The sequence below is a fragment of the Haliaeetus leucocephalus genome, unplaced genomic scaffold, assembly GCF_000737465.1.
Source record: "Haliaeetus leucocephalus isolate CR32 unplaced genomic scaffold, Haliaeetus_leucocephalus-4.0 Scaffold228, whole genome shotgun sequence".
In the NCBI taxonomy this organism is placed as follows: domain Eukaryota; kingdom Metazoa; phylum Chordata; class Aves; order Accipitriformes; family Accipitridae; genus Haliaeetus; species Haliaeetus leucocephalus.
The window spans coordinates 6,961,058-6,980,065 of NW_010972664.1; the positions used below are offsets into that span (position 1 = coordinate 6,961,058).

The 19,008-nt window shown below is 37.0% G+C and overlaps 1 protein-coding gene across 1 annotated transcript in view; it reads left to right on the forward strand.

Moving 5' to 3' along the window:
- The window catches only part of CADM2 (cell adhesion molecule 2), a 187,926-nt gene extending 170,242 nt beyond the window's left edge, over window positions 1-17,684 (forward strand). Inside the window, exons 8-9 of the mRNA XM_010567639.1 lie at window positions 13,803-13,928; window positions 15,500-17,684. Coding sequence (XP_010565941.1) covers window positions 13,803-13,928; window positions 15,500-15,618 — 245 coding nt within the window. The 3' untranslated portion in view covers window positions 15,619-17,684. The remainder of the gene's footprint in view (window positions 1-13,802; window positions 13,929-15,499) is intronic.
- The last annotated feature ends 1,324 nt before the right edge of the window (window positions 17,685-19,008 follow it).

Genomic DNA, 19,008 nt, shown 5'->3' on the forward strand with positions numbered 1-19,008 from the left:
TCTGCTGGATGGTGGTTTATTATTAACTCTGTTCATTTTAAGATGCAGAAATCTGGAAAAGCTATTTATCTTTTTTTTTTCCATGTATTGTTCATTTTGGTAGCTTATGACCCATTTCCTAGATCTGTAGAATAATATAAATTGTAAGGGACCTCTGGAGATCATCTGGTCCAAGCCCAGCTTAAAGTACGGCTACTGTGCATCAGGTGGCCTAGGACCTCATTCAGGTGAGTTTTACATATGTCCAAGCATGGAGAACCCGCAGCATCTCTGCGTAACTTGTTCCAGTGTTTGACCATCCTTGTGGTGAAAAAAAATTTTTATTATCTAGTTTGAATTTCTGACGTTCCAGCTTGTGTCCATTGCCTCTCATCTGTGCGCACCTCTAATAAGAGTCTGGCTCGATCATCTTTTCTCCTTCCCATGTAGCAGCTGAAGATAGCAATAATGTTTCCTCCCTTAGCTCTCTCTTCTTAAGACTGAAAAAATGTAATTCTCTCAGTATCTCCTCATATATTATGTGCTTCAACCCCCAACCACCTTGTTGACCCTTACTGCCTATGAGTGTGGGCAACCACTAACTAGCTAACCTCTGCAGGCTATGAATTTGCTGCTGTCTTTTATTTTTGTGTATTGTTCACCAGGATTGTCATGCTTATTATATTTTATATATATATTATATATATATTATATTATGGCTCATATTTGCAGAGTCATGGTAGCTTTTGAAACAATACTAGTTTATAGTACCATGAAGATTTAACCATTTATACCCTATGGCAGCAATGAAAGGCACAAACGTCCCTTGAAATATCTAACATGTTGATGTGCTTGAACAGTTACTAAAGTTATTAAGAGAAATGACTGTACCTGTACACACATTATTTTTAAACAGTAACATTTTATGGGTCTTCTAGTGTGATTGTTATGATGCTTTTGTTGCTCAGTTGTCATGAAAATGGTAGGATTACCTTGTAATACCGTTCACTGAAACCTTCACAGCTAGATGAAGGTTTGCTTGCTTCATGTAATTTTAAAGTTCCAAATTGTATTGTTGAATTTGTTTAACATACAGGTAAAGGAACTGACCTTTGAATGCTTCCCTGAGATTTTAGGAAGTTAGCGTAACTAAATATAAAGAAGTTTTAATCATAATTTTCTAAGTTTAATTGTAGTACATAAATTATTAGCACTTATGAGAAAGTAGACATTACTGGAACGAAAAAGAATACTGAAGCCAGGAGACTATAGCTGTTCATTTTTAAATGTTAATTCTCAGCTATGTTCTTGTATCAGCTGACATACATCTTCAATGATTCTATTATTAAAATGCAACAACTTTTCTTGTTAAATTCAGGGTTATTTCATGTCAACCTGGTTAACAATGTTTAACAACATCCCTGATACTTCTCTGTTTGTTTCCACAATCTGGAAGTAGATTCATCCTATTTCTGGCTTATTCCCATATTTCTGTTTATCTTCATCAATTACCTGGTGTGGATTACTTTTAGTAAGGTAGCTGTGTAAAGCTATCTTGTTCAGTCTCATATGTCAGAAATAAAGGCATCCAGCTTTTAATTTCTTCATTATGCAAGCACATAATAATAGATGCTCAGTTTGTAAGGATAGGTGAAGTACCTGCCTTACCCCTACTACCACGGTATCTCAAAATCATTCATTGTTCTAGGAGTCATCCTATGAGTCAAGATCATTCATTGTTCATGAGTCTCAATTTATTTTAGGGGAACTGAGGCACAGATAAGGAAAACACTTTGCCAAAGCACACAGCCAGGTATTTTTTGCATGGCAAGGATTTAAACCTGATTTTTCATGCTTATCCCTGGAAAAACTAACCTTCCTCTCACGGATTGTCACCAGCATGGTGTCCTGGAGGGATACCTCACCAACCTCTGGGCCTTACACATTGCTGTGAGCAGACTGTCATCACTAGGCAGAGCAAGGGTACATTTTTATGATTTCGCTGGACTGCAAGGTGTAAAAAAACCCTTTCCACCTTAAGTACTGAAATAGATTGTGCAGGAACAGGCCACATGCTGCCTCCTTGGCCCAGGTGACAAGAGCGGCGCTTTGATGAGAGGCTGCTACCAGCGAGGGGGACTCTCTGATTATGCACTGCCCAGCACCGCAGGCTCAGTGCTGCTTCTGGCGCCAGACCCAGACATGCTGGTGTCAGAGAGAAGCTGTTGCAATGGACTCTGAATTCATGAATCTCACCTCCGCAGGAGGAGGAGTGGCTTGCTAAAGCTTTCCAGAGGGCAAGGAAGGCTAGAAACACTGCTTCTCACAGCTAAAGGAATCCTAGCTCCTTCTTTAGTTTATCTGTGTCTCCTTTGGTAGCCAGTGTCTTGTAAACTGAAACTGGGATCTAACAGTCCAGTTCCAACTCAAGAAAAGCACTTAATCTTGTTTTAAGTCCTATTTGTTGCATACTTACTTGTTTTACTGAATTAAGGGCTGTAACACCAGAAACTTTGGAATATCCACATATGGCTTCCTATACTCAACCTTTCAGAAAGAATCTCTGTTTTTCTGCTGAATGTAGTATCTACTAGCTTCATGTTGGGAATGATATTGTTATAGATGTTAGTGAGATAGTCATAACTAAAATTTTGCTGACTAACAAAAGCTTCTGCATCAAACAATGTTATAATGATCAGAATCACATTTTTGGAGTGCATCTTTATTTTTAATCAGTTTAAGCACACAGAATACTTCAGAGAGAATCATCATGTGCCTTACATGGCTATAATGTAAAGGGAACAGACTTATTAGGAAGGAAGGGAAGAAGGAAAGAGTTAAAGAAAAGTTGCTCAGCAGTGGCATTTGGAAAAGTCATGTCAATTTCAGCTTTGTTTGGAACATTGCTTTTTGCTTTCACATTTTGTGTTCATGCTTTCCTAAAGAGAAGACTAAGTTTTTAGAGGTCTTTTAAGAAGAAATGTCATTTAATGAACCACTTCAGTTAAGTAAGAGCGGATGCCAAGTGATGTAGGCTAATGAAACAATTTAGGGTGAAGGGTTTAATATGGAAAATCTCATGCAGTTAAAACAGAGTAAGAACTGAATAGGGAAAGGAAGGGAAAGTTACTTGTTGGATTGATCAAATAGGAGATGAGCAGAATATTTCTAGAGCAAAATATGCCGTGAGATGTTTCCTAGACTCATGAATGCTTCCATGAACTTTTTCCAGACCAATGGCTAGAAAGAAACCATTTTAACCACTGCAGTACAAAGATGCTGTCCTTATAAGAGCTATAGAGCAACAAGGGCTTTTTGCTGGGCTTTACAACAAGAATTTAAAGGGCCAAAGATCTACTTGCTGGGCAGCACCTTGATTTACACAGAGTGTCCTGCTACACTTTCTGGGCAGAATGAATGTTCAACAAGAAGTGCAAATGTGATACAGTAGACCAGAAATATCCATAGTTTGGCTAGGAGGTCTTTTTTTAAAAATAAGTACTGGTATTTTCAATTTTGAATTCATTTTGTTGTTATTCTGTGAGTTATAAATCTCAAAGAGCTGTAAATTGTAAGAAAGAACAGCCCTTCTAACCGCAATTAGTTGCTCTGTGAATACCCCAGACACATTTTCCCCTAGCCATTCTTTCTTACCATAAGTTTTTTAAAAGGACTTCAGTAATGTAGTAAATTTTGACTTTCCATGTATTGCAGCCACCACTGCAAGGAGAGGTGTAAAGTAAATGGAGAAATGGCAGCATCATTTTCTATTTTTTTCCTTGAAATTTCTATTGTTTCTATTTCGGGTAGCTGGTTGGGATTTTTCTTTAATGAAAGGCCCTGAATCTCTGAATTTCTGTTCAGAGAGGTGTCTGCATTTTTTTCAGCAGATAAAGTATAATTTGAAACTATTGACATATTTTGCAGGACTTTTCTGATTTTTAAAGTTCTCCTCAAGAACTGTTCCACCATGCCACTTTTACACTTATTTCACCAGCATTAGACTTTTTGCAGCATTCCAGCATCAGGAACAGGCTAAGGCTACTATTAAAATGGGTTTGCCATCTTCAAATAGTGTGAGCACAATCAGCATTTAGTAAAATAAACATGGCCCCATTATTTCTTAATGCCTTGCTTAACAACTTTAAGATTAGACTGCGTCTCCCATACTCCCAGTAGGCAGCACTTAAACAGTGAGTAATACTTCTGTCTGCCGTAGTCAAGTAATCCCAAATGTAAGTAATTTACAGGATAGCATTAGGGACTGCTACAAGAGACATATTGTAATATGTCACTGAAAATCAGCCTGCCTCTGCACGTTTGATCAACAGCCAGATGGAGGCTTTTATCACATTTATTTAATCTGAAATATACATAGTAATTACAGTGGACCTCTGATTTTTTCAGTCCTCATCGCTGTCTCAAGAGAAGGTAGGAAATGAATCTGTCAGTTGCAAACTAGTGTGGATGTGACCCCCTTGGTAGAATCTGGATGTACTGCAGCTAGCAGTGCTGACAATAGAGATCATGAGTGCTGCTGGAAATGAATGCATGCTGCCAAGTTAAAAAAAAAAGGCCCATAAACCAAAAACTGTGTAGCTTTATTTTTTTATGAATACAAAAAACCTTTAGAAAAGCAAAGATCAACCTTATTCTTAGCAAATCCATTACCAATCAATGGCATTAAGAGCAAACAGTCTCTTACTAATAGCTGATGGTATTTAACTTTAAGGCATCTGAAAACAACGAAGTCTTAATGTTCCCAGAGGAGAATTTGGTTAAGATATTGAATTCCATCAAGCATGTCATTATTAAATGGGGAAAATATTTTTGTTTCCATTAGGACAGAGTTGGCATAAAGAATGGATAGCATTCAATTAAACCACAGGCAAAAATTCAAACAAATTGAAGGTAGTTTTATTGCTTGGACAGGTACTTCACTAATGGATATTGCCATTGTCCCAAAGTATTTACATAAGATTTTATGCCCTAATTAAAACAGCTATAAAAGATGCCTCATATATTAACAGGGGTGCTTACCTTCCTATCAATAATTTACTCTTCTTTTCTGTTACTCTGTGCATTACAACAGACTGTCTCTGCTAATGTCTCTCACATCTCTGTTTCTGAGATGAGCTGGGTCAGTCAACAGCCTCTTTTGGATCGGTTACCCTAACCGCAAGCATGCCTGGCTAATCTTCTAGAGATATATTGACAGATAAAATATGCTATTAACTGGCAAAGAGGAAATTCTGTTACAATTACTCATACTGAGTAGTCCCACGACAGATTAAATTGCTATTCAGCATGAATAAGGTGTCAGATTCTGGCTGCAAGTGGCTGGTTTACTGGGGTGTTTTGATGTCATTATAGGCTTATAATTATTCTAATCTGATTTGGTAAGAAAAAATTAGTATGACAAGCATAAAGGATTCATTTGAACAATAGGTTTTCTTCCATCACAGAGTAAGTTTTAATTAGAGCTGTTCTTCAATTAAATTAAAGCTGCTCTTCTTGGTTTTAAAACTCTCATGAACATATTCAGTACAATGTACCTTGTGCAACTGTGAATCTGTTCATGCCTCTCTGATCCTTATACAACCATACATGTTCTTGGCTAACTTTATGTCTGTGGCTCTGCTTTACTGGTGAGAAAGCCCTCTCCTCCCTAGCTTCTGCCATTGGGACCAGCTTTGTCTCTCTCTCTGTGCTTCACTGAACCTCTCCATTTGTTTCATACCATTTTTCCATGTCTTTCTTGCAGTGCTTATTTGAGGTAGTATTTATTATTTGAGCTCTGCAGTGGTACTGATTAGCTCTGAGAAGCAATCTGTAAGGGAGTTTGTATAACATAAAAACAAAGTGGCAAAAAAGTCACAGTGGAAACATTTATACTCCTTTCTAGCAGGCTTAAGCTATTGAGACTTCTTTAAGGTTAGCAGAATAACTTCCTTAAATACTTTGAGTGATTAGTCTCTTAGCAATCTTCACCATAGTTCATGATGTGTAGTTGTGGTGGTAATGTGTTGCTTTCTCATGGTATGTGAAAGATAAGGCTGCCAGAGACCATCTGAGTGCCTGGCCCCAACCTCTGTGACAGCAGGCAGCAATAGAAGCCTATGCTTAGAAAATTCTGCTGAGCACATTTTCTATGCTCCCTTCCCACACAATCATGTTCATACTCTCTCTAGCAAACCGAAGTCTGTAGGAAGTGACCAAAAGCCACAACTATAAGGTACTACAAGGATGGGAACAGAATAGTACATTGGCATCTCCAGTCTCTGTCTTAATTAGAGAATGGTTCATTATTTGTATAGATAATTAACTTCTGATGACAGGAAAAGGAGTTGTGTGCATGCACACACACCTACTCCAGCTGGTGCCTGTACTTTTTCTGATGAAGAAAACCAAGAAGATCAGGGATCCTCCTGTATTTATTGATGGAAAGTCATCAGAAGAAAGATGACACTTATGTGTTTTTTCTCACAAAGTAGGAAGTCATGCATCTTGATTTTCTAGCTAGGGATGGTTTCTTCCCTTTTTTATTTTTTTACTTTTTTTGAAGTATCTAATAGGCTGAAGTTTCCAAACTTCAATCTGCTTGCTTTTTTTTTTTTTCCTGCAATGGAGGCACTGAGCATTCTGGAGCTTCACAAGAAGATGAAAATTAAAATGCTGGAAGCAGAGTTAAGGCATCACCTGCCTGTCACTGCAGCCCACAGTTGACTCATTCAGGGAGAGAAACTTAACAGGGAAATTCTACAGTCATCTGTGCCAGTTGTCTCTTTCCCTGCAGCCTCCTGTTTCAGTAGCCAGAAATTATAGCTGGACAGGCTGCAAGTATTTCTCCAAACCCTGAACTGACTTAATTATCCTCTACAGAAAATAGGATTAAAGCAAAAATTTGCAGATTTTAGTTCTTTTTTTCCTAAGACAAAGTCTGAAGCAATTAATGAGTTTATTGACAGACAAAAATATAATATTGCAATAAGAAAAGTCTTTTAAGTGCTCTAATTAGAGGAATTGTTCCCTTCAGGAAACTGGAGCTTTTAAAGCAGCATTAACAAAAAAAAAAAAAAAAAGGAAAAGAAAAAAAAACTTGTCAATGGCACAAGAGACAAAATCTGGAACAAGGCTCTAAGGACTCTGAAAAATATCGTTAAACTTTTTGTCTTAACATTGTAGGTATACAGCTTTCTTATTAGCATTGCAAAAAAATACATTTACAAAATAAATAGGTATGAGTAATGCTTTTATTTACCTTTGACAAGGGCCACCTGCTTACAAATACATATCAGAAGACATTTGGGTGTTTCTCTCCACTGAAAGTAGTCTTAGATTCACGAGAACAACATGAACTCTTCAAAAGGAGCTGTAGGTTCAGCTGCTGAAACGTTACTGTGGGAATTTTATCCTTCTGGGATGTGGGGTCTTCTTAATAAGAAAGTATATATAATTCAGTACTGTGAAAAAAACAACTTAGAGACAAAATGGGCCAGATGTGCTACTGCAGTAACACGGGAAGAAAAGGCTATCAATACCTTTGAAGGTTTACAAGTAACTTTTTTCCTGCCTGTCTTCTCTATGGTTGATGATGTTGTACTTTAAAATAGCAGTTTATATATGCTGTGTATTAGTACACTGTTTTGTTCTTTGCTTCAGGCACTGAAGGAAAAAGAAGCTTGTCACTTATTTTGAGTTCAGAATTGGTTAATAACAAAACACATTTTCAACAAATTTTACAACCAGCCCCTTTGGGCAGCTACTCTTTGCAATTTAAATGAAGGTGCAGAAACTTTCTTTTCCCCCTTAACAATACTTTCACAAGTTTCACGTGCATGTATTTTAGTGGTTAGCAATATATTACAAAATGAGATTAAAAGTACCTGTTTCAGCACTCCAGGCCAAGCAAGGGAAATTGAACTCTGGGGTACCCAAATTAAGATGCGAAAATGGGTAAATTCTACTTACCAGCATTTATCACAGACAGCACTACTGCCACTTTTCCTAAAGCAAATACCTTGTCAGCTATCACTTCAGTCCTACCTCCTATCCATATTGTGAGTAAGTTCCTATTTTAGTCTTTTCTCCTACTGATGATAGACAAATCATTGAGGTTTTTTGGTTTGGCTTTTTGTGTTTTGGGGTTTTTTTTTAATTTTTAATTTTTTTTTCCAAAGCTTACATTTGTGGGACAGTTAAAAATTATATGGACCCTATGGCTAAATCTGGTGAATTATATTAGCCTAAATAAATTTTTAAAACAAAGTTTGTTCCATAAGCTGCAGAAAAAAATCTTCTCTGATTTCTAATGAGATTGAGCCTCATGGTTGATTGCCTTTTTAACTTATTTATACAAATACTGCAGTGTGAGCTGACCCATTATGAGACAAGAAGGAAGAGAAGCAGGAAGAGTGGGTATAGGGGGAAAGGGAGAAAGGTGAGGTGAGAAGGGCTCAGATGTTATAAATGCCACCTAACCACGTGAAAAGCTTCAGACAGGCTCTGTACTGTATTGGACACCAAAATACTCGCAATGGAGAGAAACCTCTAATGAAAAATTGATTCTTGGGCACAGATTTTGACTGAAGCTTTTGTCTCTGTTAGGGTTTTTCTAAAGGCATCCTTCCTATAGGTTCTCTGATATCTAATAAGTTCTGAGCTCCTGCAGCAACCTGTCCTCTCAGGTTAGTTATAGGAAAACAATAATCTTCAGATCTTTACTGTCTCTTAAACTCATTGTAATGGATCCATGGTCTTAAGTAATTTGGACAGAGTGAGAGAGCATGATTACACAAGCTATCTCTCCTTAGGAAATTAAGCTGCAATGCAGAGAAATTTCAATGGGTAATATTTCTAATTTAACTTACATTCACTGGTGGACTCCACAAAATCCAAAACTACTTGCTTCCCATAGTTTTTGCAGTTTGCTCTTCTCTGGCTAAGGCACTTAAAAGTAGTGCAGGTATAAATGTCTCATGATTTGTGGTTCCTTGCTAGATTTTCTCCAGAAACATTCACTGGCTCCCACCACTCATTTTCACCCTGCCCTCATCTGCAACAATTCAACAGCCCTTCAAATAAGACAGAGCAATTTATTTAATTTTTGTGCTTTTTGTGTTCCCCCCCCCCTAAAATGCACATTGCTTTACTGATCTGATTTTGAGCCAGGCCCTTCAAACAATTGCTTTTGCAAAAGTATGAAGTACTGGAAAGTTGCGCTGGGGGTGGTAACAAGTCCCTGAATATGGGGAAAGAAGCAGGAGTCACTTGAAGACATTTTTCTGCCACATAAATTGTAACATGGAGCCATGCCCCAGGAGCCCATGCTGGAGCTGGTCTACTTTGCCTGAGCAATTGATTATTCATGAAATCAGTAAAGGTGGCTATAGGCTGGTGGTTTCAGTACTTCTCTGAGAAATGGGACATCCCTGTCCTTTTCCCAGCCTTAAGGAACAGTAATTTATTGAATAATACATCTGCTTAATATGTCTTCATTTTGTGAATGCTATTTAAGCTCCACAGCAAATTAGGACCTTTATTTCCAATTTTTCTTTTAGTAGAAATGGTCAAAACAAATTATTATTTTGGATGCCTCAAACCTGGGTACATCTTATGCTCTGAGTGATTTTTTAAAACTTCAGCACTTGAGCCAAAAATACATGTTAATAAAGTTCTGCAATAAAGGGGGCTACTTGAGCATATATTCCTCAAAATATGCCATCTCAGCATTCGCAAATGTGCTTGTTCTTCCTCTGCTCAGGAAAGGGTTATCTGACCCTTTGCTGCAGCCTGCTCAGTCAAGTCAACTATGCATAAATAAGAAGGAAACTTATGCAGGAAGAAAATGAAATTAGATTAATAATTAACATATACTTTATGCAAAAGCATGAAAAACTGTTCCAAAATTTCTCTGCTTAACTAAAATGTGAATTCACATAAAAATATTCTACACTGAAACTTCGTCAGCAGGTCATAAAAAGCACATTTCTACTTATTTAATAGGTCTGAGATTTATCTGATGTGTTTCATTTCTTAATGAATGATACATTTTTTTTCCTCTTAGTCATTTTAAGTGTGTGACTTCTGTAGGTTTGTGAACAAACAGTAACAGGCAAATCCCAGAAGTTAAAAATGGGTGCAACTTCACAGCATCAGCAATCAGTATTTCAAAGAGGCTTCCTAAATTTAGGAGATAAAGAAAAAAAAAAAGATGATTTTGAGCTTTTGTGTAATTATCTTGCTATAAGGTTTCCTTAGTCTCGTCAAAGGATGAAATAAACAGAAAAAGAACTGATCTTTGAAGAAGATCTAGTCTAATTACAAAATTTTAATTTCACTGTTTAAGGCCATGACTACTGTAGCTGCCTGTGCTCATGCAGTAAAAATCAGTCTATATTTAAAACAGGAACAGAGTAATCTAATTTTTTGTTTGTTTGTTTTGAAACAGCTGGATTATAAGTATATATTGCACAGTTGCATACTTAAGATTTAATTTGCTGGAGGATTTGCTTCATTTGTATGTGGCAGGGTAGGATTTACCTGGTAAAGCCCATGAAGCTTATAATGGAAACCTAAAAATAATCTGAATACTGTTCTATTTATTGGAAAGCAAACTGTGGAGTGGTCAGTGCCCAAATACAGACTTAGCACTTTCAGGAACTTTAATGGGAGTTGCTAATCCAAATGCCCAGAACACTTGTATAATTATACATGTTCACTGTATAAATACCTAAAATACAAAATGGCATAGTTTCCAGACCCCTGTATTTCTGTCTTTCAGATACTGTTCAGCCACATTTTGACATAGTAATTATTTATACAATGATAGATAGCCCCAGATCTATAATTCACTCATGGTGCTTAGGTCATTTCATGAAAAGGAAAAGTATAGTGCATTACTCTCTATGCATAATGTAGAGCATATTTATATTTAATGCTAACATTATTTTTCTACGAGGACACTATTTCTATGAGGTGCACTTCCTGTTCAGAATATTGTTTATTTTGTACAGATTTTCATTTTGAGATGAAAGAATGCTTGTTTCCCAAGAAAATATTGGCCACTTCTGAGGATCTTCCTTTATTTCCTTCCCTTCCATCTCTTCCTTCCTTTCCTTTCTTTCCTTTTTTCTTTTCAACAAATAAATTGTTCAGTGGAAATATAATGGTCACAAGTCATGTACAAGTTTTTTTGTGGACAAACTTGTCTAGCAATACTTATCAATATCATCTGGCTTTGATACCAAAGTTAAGAGATTATAGCAGAAATACAATAGTACCTTTGCCTTCCAATGAATACCTAAATTAATTTTAAAGTTAAAAATTTCAACCTATAGCAGCAGTAGAATCTCATTAATCCACACTAACAGGTAGGAACCTTATATTTATGCTGGCTTCAGATCACTTCATGTAGTCACATCAGGTATGTCAGAGGAGTGAGTCGCTATGTATAGGAAATCACCTGAGGAAGAAAACACAGAGGCATATTCATCCGAGTATTTATCTATAATGTTTATTGAAGCTCACAGAAGAGATACATTGTAAATCTGGGTATTGAGCTAAGGCTGTACACTGCAATCACCTTTTCAGAAAATGCCTCTAGCTAAAGTGCTGTGCTAACCCTTCTCTGGATTATACTCTGCATCAGGTAGTATATTATCCCTTAAAATATCTCCTTTTGTTCTTTAATTTTACTGCTAGTATACTAGCAGGAGTTAGCTTTTAGTGGGAAAACATGTTCATGCTGCTTCTGGCCCAGTGCTGGGGAAGAGCATTTCCTGCAGGTCACATGCAGCACTTGGGGACGCTGGTGCTCTTTAGTGCCCAAATGGGTGCTACCTTTTTGCTGCGGGGAGAGGGTTTATGGCAACATTGCTACAGGTGCCACAGAAGGAGGAATTTGCTAGATGGCTCAAGCAGGCTGACAATCCTGCAGCAAGCTGTCACCTTCCATTTTCTCAAGTGAGCAGTCCCTCCTCCTTACTCTTCTTGGAAAACAGAGCCTCTGCAAGGAGTGGGAAAGGATGGCTCTACGCTCCAAGCTCTTCCTTTGAGGAGGCAAGACTTCAGCTGTCCTGCTTTTCCCTCCAAGGCTGCTGGCGCACAGAACTCGGGGTCATTTTTAATCACCAAAATAGAGCTGATATCACTTTGGACTGATTCAGCGTACTTGGCGTACTGCCACCAATAGTAGCACCATGCCAGGAGGTTTGTGGAGACAGAGGGGGCAGTCACAGCTGACTTTATAAGGTGATTCTAGCTTTTTTGAGGCCAATACCAACTGTTTGCCGTTATGTCCACAGACGTGTTGTCACCAGCTTCCCCAAAGTCCTCTTAGCAGCCAGAAGAGGAAGAAGTGGGACCTCAGAATGCCAGCAATAACTGACAAAGCCATGCTTGATGGGTTCAGTGACCGTTAAGAGCAGAACTGTATCTCTAACAGCGGCCATACCACTCTGTGCTCCAGCAAACCTGAAAGTGTAGTTTCAGTATGCCTGACAGTTTACAAGAGGAGGGGAAAACATGATTCTTTTATGTCGTCTATATAATGTTATATTTATGTACACTTGTGTGTATGTAGATATATCTATACATCTTACTGTTATACAATGATCCTGGTCAGCAGAACGTAATTGTGGTATCATGGAGTCACACCTCCTTGGTCAGAGGCCCTTCTATCATCTTTACAGAGGTGCCCTCTTTTCTGTGTAAATATTTCTCCTGCTGTTCCTTTTTGCAAAGCAAAGAAGTTGTTTGCAAACTATTTGTAGAATATAAGCAGCTCCCACAAGGGAAATGCCCTTGAACCAGTGAGAGTGGACTGACTGCAACATACAGTACATGCTAATAGCATCTTCAGAGCATCTTCTACTATGACTTCATAGCAGAGGCATTTTCATTAAAATAGAAATCTTACCATGATACTTAGATTGAATTTTTACTGTCTTTGTATATTTCAGGTGAGTTAACAGTCACAGGTTGCTGGTTCATTGTTCAAAAGCTCCAAAGAATTACTCATCCCTAAGTAGTGCCATTTCCCATGATTGCCTCTTTGCTACTTTTATGAAGCACCAGGCGACAGAACAGGCAAATGACCAGCACAGAAAGCTTGAATCTGGCAGTGTTCCTAGTGCTCTGCCCAGAGTTAGTAAAATGAACCTGCTAATACATTACAGCTATTACAGCTGGCTCACATTGGGTGTTAATCGAGTATTCATAGTAAATTCACAGACTGATGCTTGAGACTGAATGATCATCTTTCAGGTTGCCTGATACCTTTATCTGACCAAATTCATGCAGACTCAGCCATGTGCAGAGGAACTTGGCATGGCTGCACTTTATCTGCCTTTTTATTTGTGGTGCAATAGGATAAGAATGAGAGGAAGAGAATATGTAAGGGTTCCCCACTGAGAATCAGTTCTATAAATTATGTATTATGCAGACACTATTCTGCTGATGCTATCTGATCCCCAATTCTCAGTTCCTTGTTTTTCCTTCTATAAATAGCTATGGCCAGGTTTTCAGTTGTAAAATGACGAGGACAAAACCAGAAACCTTTCCCATTTAACAACCTCTGCCAAAGAAGAATAAGGTAATATTTTTCATAACTGTGATGTCCTCAGGGCTTTAACAATGTGGGAATACAAGCAGCACTATGTTGTTGATAAGATACTGGTAGTAAAAGTGGGAATAACCATGCTGAATATTAAAGAGGGAAATGCCCTATTTTCAGGATGATTGTTATAAAACTTTGTATTGTGAATTTTTCTGTCAATTTTTGTCTGTGTAGGACCACTTTTGCTTTTTGTTTCTCCCTCTAGATCCAAATGCTTTGGCTGGACAGACCGGACCTGACCATGCTCTTATAGGAGGAATAGTGGCTGTAGTTGTCTTTGTAACACTATGTTCTATAATTCTCCTTGGTCGATACCTGGCAAGACATAAAGGTATGACAGATTTAGTGGAAGTTCAGTCACTTTTGGAAGCAAGGCATGATTTCACCTGGGAGTGCTGTTCTCTTTCACTTTCCCCCGTCTGCTAAACGATTTGAACAAGAAAGCTCAGTTCACAGTCCCGTCGCAAGTGAAGTCCCTGTGAATTTTAGCCAGTTTTCAGTGGACTGGCTGAGGCAAAGGACATCTAGTTACATGCCCAAGGTCATCTCATAAGTGAGTCATTTAAAGAGAGGAAGAGGTAAAAGTGCCCCTTGGTTTTGGCCGTTAGCTCTAGACACTTGATTTCATGATCTCATAGTTTTAACTAGTATATCAATTCCACAGAATATATATATGTATTGAGTGAACAAGATTTTTCATTTTAATAAATTGTGTTAATACCTTAAGTATGTATTTAAAAGATAATATTAGAAGCCGGTGGTGAGTTTTCAGATCAGTTACTTTTACCAATGATCCCACTGGAATAAGGGGTTCATTCCTGGGCCAAGCTTTACTTTATCCAGAGATTTCACCTTAAGAATTCTACTCCCTTCATTTTCAGTTCCCTCCACCATTAGAGATAACAGGCATGGAGTAACACTGACTTCTGACTAAGCTTCATTATAATCCTATTTTGACCTAGGTAATTCCAGAATAATTTCTTGATATTTAACCTCTGAATGGCTTGTAGACCTATTTGATTCCCTACCCAGCCCACCCCACCCCAAAAAAAGTGAAGAGAGTATTAGTGTTGGTATTAACTCATTAAATCTAATTTCAGATAGGATAATCATATGGCTAGCAGACATAAGGTGATAAAAACACCTTTTTAATTTATTTGGACTGTGCAGGGGAAAACCAAGATTTTTTAATGAGCCAGTGAAAGTGTGTCTCTTGTTTTACTTTCCTGAATGAAGTTATACAACTTATGCCAACATAAATAATGCTTTTCACAAAGGGAAAGTTAACTATTGTACACAATTCTTTTTATTCATATCCTCAGCATAAAAATATCTGTGATAGTTTATTATGAGTGGGTTTAGTTAATAAAACTACCTCAACTTTGTAATTCTTAGAAATGACTATGATGAAGTTCTGTACAATTAAAGTATAGATATGATCAAGAAAAAACAGAAATACAAAAATAATCAGTGGCCATTTTTTTTTAAAAAATAAGCGCTTATGAATATCTAAGTCATCAAAGTTGGTTTGTTTTTTTATGGGTACCCGTTCCATGAAATAACTAAGATTTTATCATGTATTCTGTAATTGCAAAATATGTTGAATATTATTGCAGTTAGATAAAGTGGATTTTTATTAAGAGATTTCCTTAATTTATTGTGGTTATACTGGAATTTATGTATGTCCATTATCAGTATTAATACTATAAGTATTTCTTAGACAAATTAGAAAGTTGAGCATACCTGCATGATGTATACTAAAATTGTGTAAAAAATATTTGTCCATTCATGAAGCAACTGGAGCATTGTTAGAAAAGTACATCCTATAATGCAGTGTAAAGCTAAAAAAACCCTAATCTTTCTTTTTTTTCCTTTTCTATTCTCTTGTACTGATTCCTATAGGAACATATTTAACAAATGAAGCAAAGGGAGCTGAAGACGCACCTGATGCCGACACAGCCATTATCAATGCAGAAGGCAGCCAAGTCAATGCAGAGGAGAAAAAAGAGTATTTCATTTAGATGCAAAGCTAGAATCTTGGAGTTTTGCTTATCAGGCTGACTGCTGGAGAAAACTGGCTATCATTTCTCAGAATTCATTCCTGCCATCTTCTGCTATCTTTATTAACTCACATAAGTAGCCAGTTTATGCCAACAGTCAGCTGTTGACATCATCATTCTATAATTACAGTATCATGCGTAAAGCAGGACATTTCTTATTGCCTAAAATTCATATCCACTGCTCTCTTAACATACAGTGCTTGAATATACAGCCTTAACAATGTTAATCATCATCTTAATCCAAGTTTTCTACATTTTTAAATGTTATGCAGCTTTCTTCTTTTTCAGTTTTCTTTTATCATGTCCCCACTAGTGTGTCATAGAACAATATTCATAACAAATACTATTAGGTGAGGACGTAATTTACTTACATAAAATGTTAAGTCTAAGATTAGAGGTTTACAAAGAATGTTTTATACATGTCTATCTAAAATTCAAAAAGCAACTTGTTTTTGAAACATATGCCCTAGGAAACACAAGCTGAAATCTTTTTGGTATAGTTTCTTGTATGCTTGGATTTGGTGGGAAAAAGCTATCCACTGAATTTTTTATTTTGTTTTGCTTTGTTTTGTTATGTTTTAAATGGTACCTTGACAACAGTGCCATGTTTCAGTGGTAAAAACATGCTGAATAGCTATACAGATTCTGCAAAGTTAGATAATAGTGCTTCATTTGAAACAAATTTGTCCTGCCCTTTTACTGCTTTTTGGGATCGCAAAATTAGAGAACTTGCTGAGTAATTTCTGGGTTTATAATTTATTAGCTTCACATGAACTCACCTGCCTACTCAAATTAGAAGTGTTCATGGGGCACAACTGCAAGGCATTTTAGTATCTGTATATAGTGCATATAACAAATTCAATTAAACATTATTTGATACATATTTAACTTTTTTGGCAGTAGCTAAGTCAGTCACAAGTAAGCATTTTCTAATGTCCATTATATCCCTTTAGATATGACTCAAATCAATATTCTGAGTAGATAACATGTATTAGTATTTTTTTGTCTGTATGTCCTAGCACTGTTCAGCAGCAAACTTTTCTAGTTCTTGTTAATTTTTTCTTTGTTATACAATGGAAGCACAATGTTATATGGAAAGGTAGTTTTAAGCTAACAACCAGTGCACAGCCTCAGGTTTTAAATTACAACCACATTTGATTACTATCCTTAAAAATACTATTGAGTTGCTAAAATTCTCAATTTTTAATTTGGCAGTTCCAGAGCTGCTTCTTTATGTTGGTTTGCCAAAAAAAAAAAAAAAGAAAAAAAAAAAAAGAAAAAATAGAAGTGTTAAAACAAAAGATATATGTTTTGTGTATACAGTAAATGGACTAATTCTTTATATTAAATTCCTGTCTATGCATTTTGTGAGGTACAAACTTATGTCACCGTGAATGATAGAGAATTCCTGCCATGCTTTTAGCTCCACAGTGAAAGTCTCTGTTTGGATTATTTCTGAAATTTTTTGTGTAATTGACAGCTGAAAAATCACACGCTCTTAAATATGGCAACAAAACACTGTAAGCCCATTGGCTTATTTCCTCTTCCAATGAAATAAAAAGGTTGCTATAACAGCTCTCGGAAATGATTCTACACTGGAGAACGCAAGTTAGTCTAGCTGGAGCTTGTCTTGCTCCTAAGTTTTGCACCTTTGACAAAAGAGTATTTCTCTCTGATTGCTGTACTTGTGAAGCCTAAAAGCATGATGGTCTGCTGTAAAGGACTTTCTCCTGGGATTTTATTTTTGTGTGGGGAAGGGAGAGTTTGGAATATGACATCATGTAGTATGGTAAAATGGAAGATAAAGGTGCTGTGTCAGATTATTTATCAGAAGAGTATAAACCTTTTAAGAACAATATTAGAGTATTTTAATTGTTTTTGTTGAAGCATTTATCTTGTTAATTTCTAAGAAAGAAGGGTGACGTCAATCAAAGCAGCACTTTTTTTCAAAATATACAGACATAAATAATATGATGTGGTTGAGTGTTAACATAATAAATCATATACAGTATGACATTTTAAAGAAATAAGTCTGCATTGATGTGATTGCATGCTTGTTTTTACAGTTCACTCCATACCCATCTGTGGAAAAATGCAATAATATGTTAATATAATATGGTAGTTTGAGAGAACCAGGTAGGTGCTACTAGACACATTGAAAACTAGTATAGGTTTACAAGATATTCATGTCTTTCAAAACATACACATGTAAAAGGCTGGCAAAGGAAGTAATTCAGTTTAATACCAAAAATATGGGTTCTTGTCACAACAGTAAGTTACATTAGCAAAAAAGTGAGTTACATTAGTACAGTATCACATATGACAAGGTTTTATTTCAGGACCTGGGGCCCAGTTCAGCTAAGCATTTAAGCACATGCTCAGCTTCAGGTGTCGGAGAAGTTCCATTGGACTGTAAGGCACTATTCATATGCTTAAAAATAAGTGCTTCCCTGGATGAGGGCCTTATTTGCTCAAGTGGAATTCCCCACCAGTGTGGTGTTTACACCTTTCTTCATTCTTCCTGACTCCAGCTTGCTCGAATAGTAGGGTTGTTACTTGAACCATTACCCAACCAAGGTCAGGTAGGACGTTCAAAAGCAGGATTGCCCTTGGGGTAACCATATCAAACCATTTTCTCCAGTGGCTTAGAAGCAGCATTTAAACATTGCAAAAAGAGATATAAATTGTACTGTTAAAATAGGTTATTTCATTGGTTGTCAGTGAAAACTTCTCACATGTGCTCATTTTTAACGCAGTTGATCTTCCATTATCTTGCACCTGATGATGTCCCTTGCATCTGTGCAAAGCAGGTGTGAAAAACCCCACACCAAGCATTCTACCTGGATAGCACTTTGCAGGCCTGTCTGGTCTTCACAGGTTTAAATTACTACACTAGGTGTAAAGAGGCATCCCTCTTCTTTATAAGCAGAACCATGGCTCAACACTAATGACATTCAGTAGGCTAAAAGCCAGTCATCCATTCCCTTTGTCCAAGATCCCATTCTGAAATACTGCTTTTATTATGGTGTGAGGTATCCAGCGAATGTGTAAAATAGAGGCTCTGAATGGGAACCACCCTCCCTAAAATGTGACATCCTCTCCCCCACGCACTTGCAGAGTAGTTTTCTCAAGACCAGGTAGCTAGTTTCTGCCAGTGTACTGTTTACGGTGTCGATTGCTGATTATTTTTAAACTTTTTGATGTAGTTTTTTTGGTTTTTTTTTAATGCTTCAAGAACATTCTCATGATTTGAATAAGAAAAAGGTGCATCAGAAGACAAGGGATGCATCCTCCCTCTCTTTTAGTGTCATCTGACAAACCAAGAAATAGTTTAAGGAACCTGATGTTTAA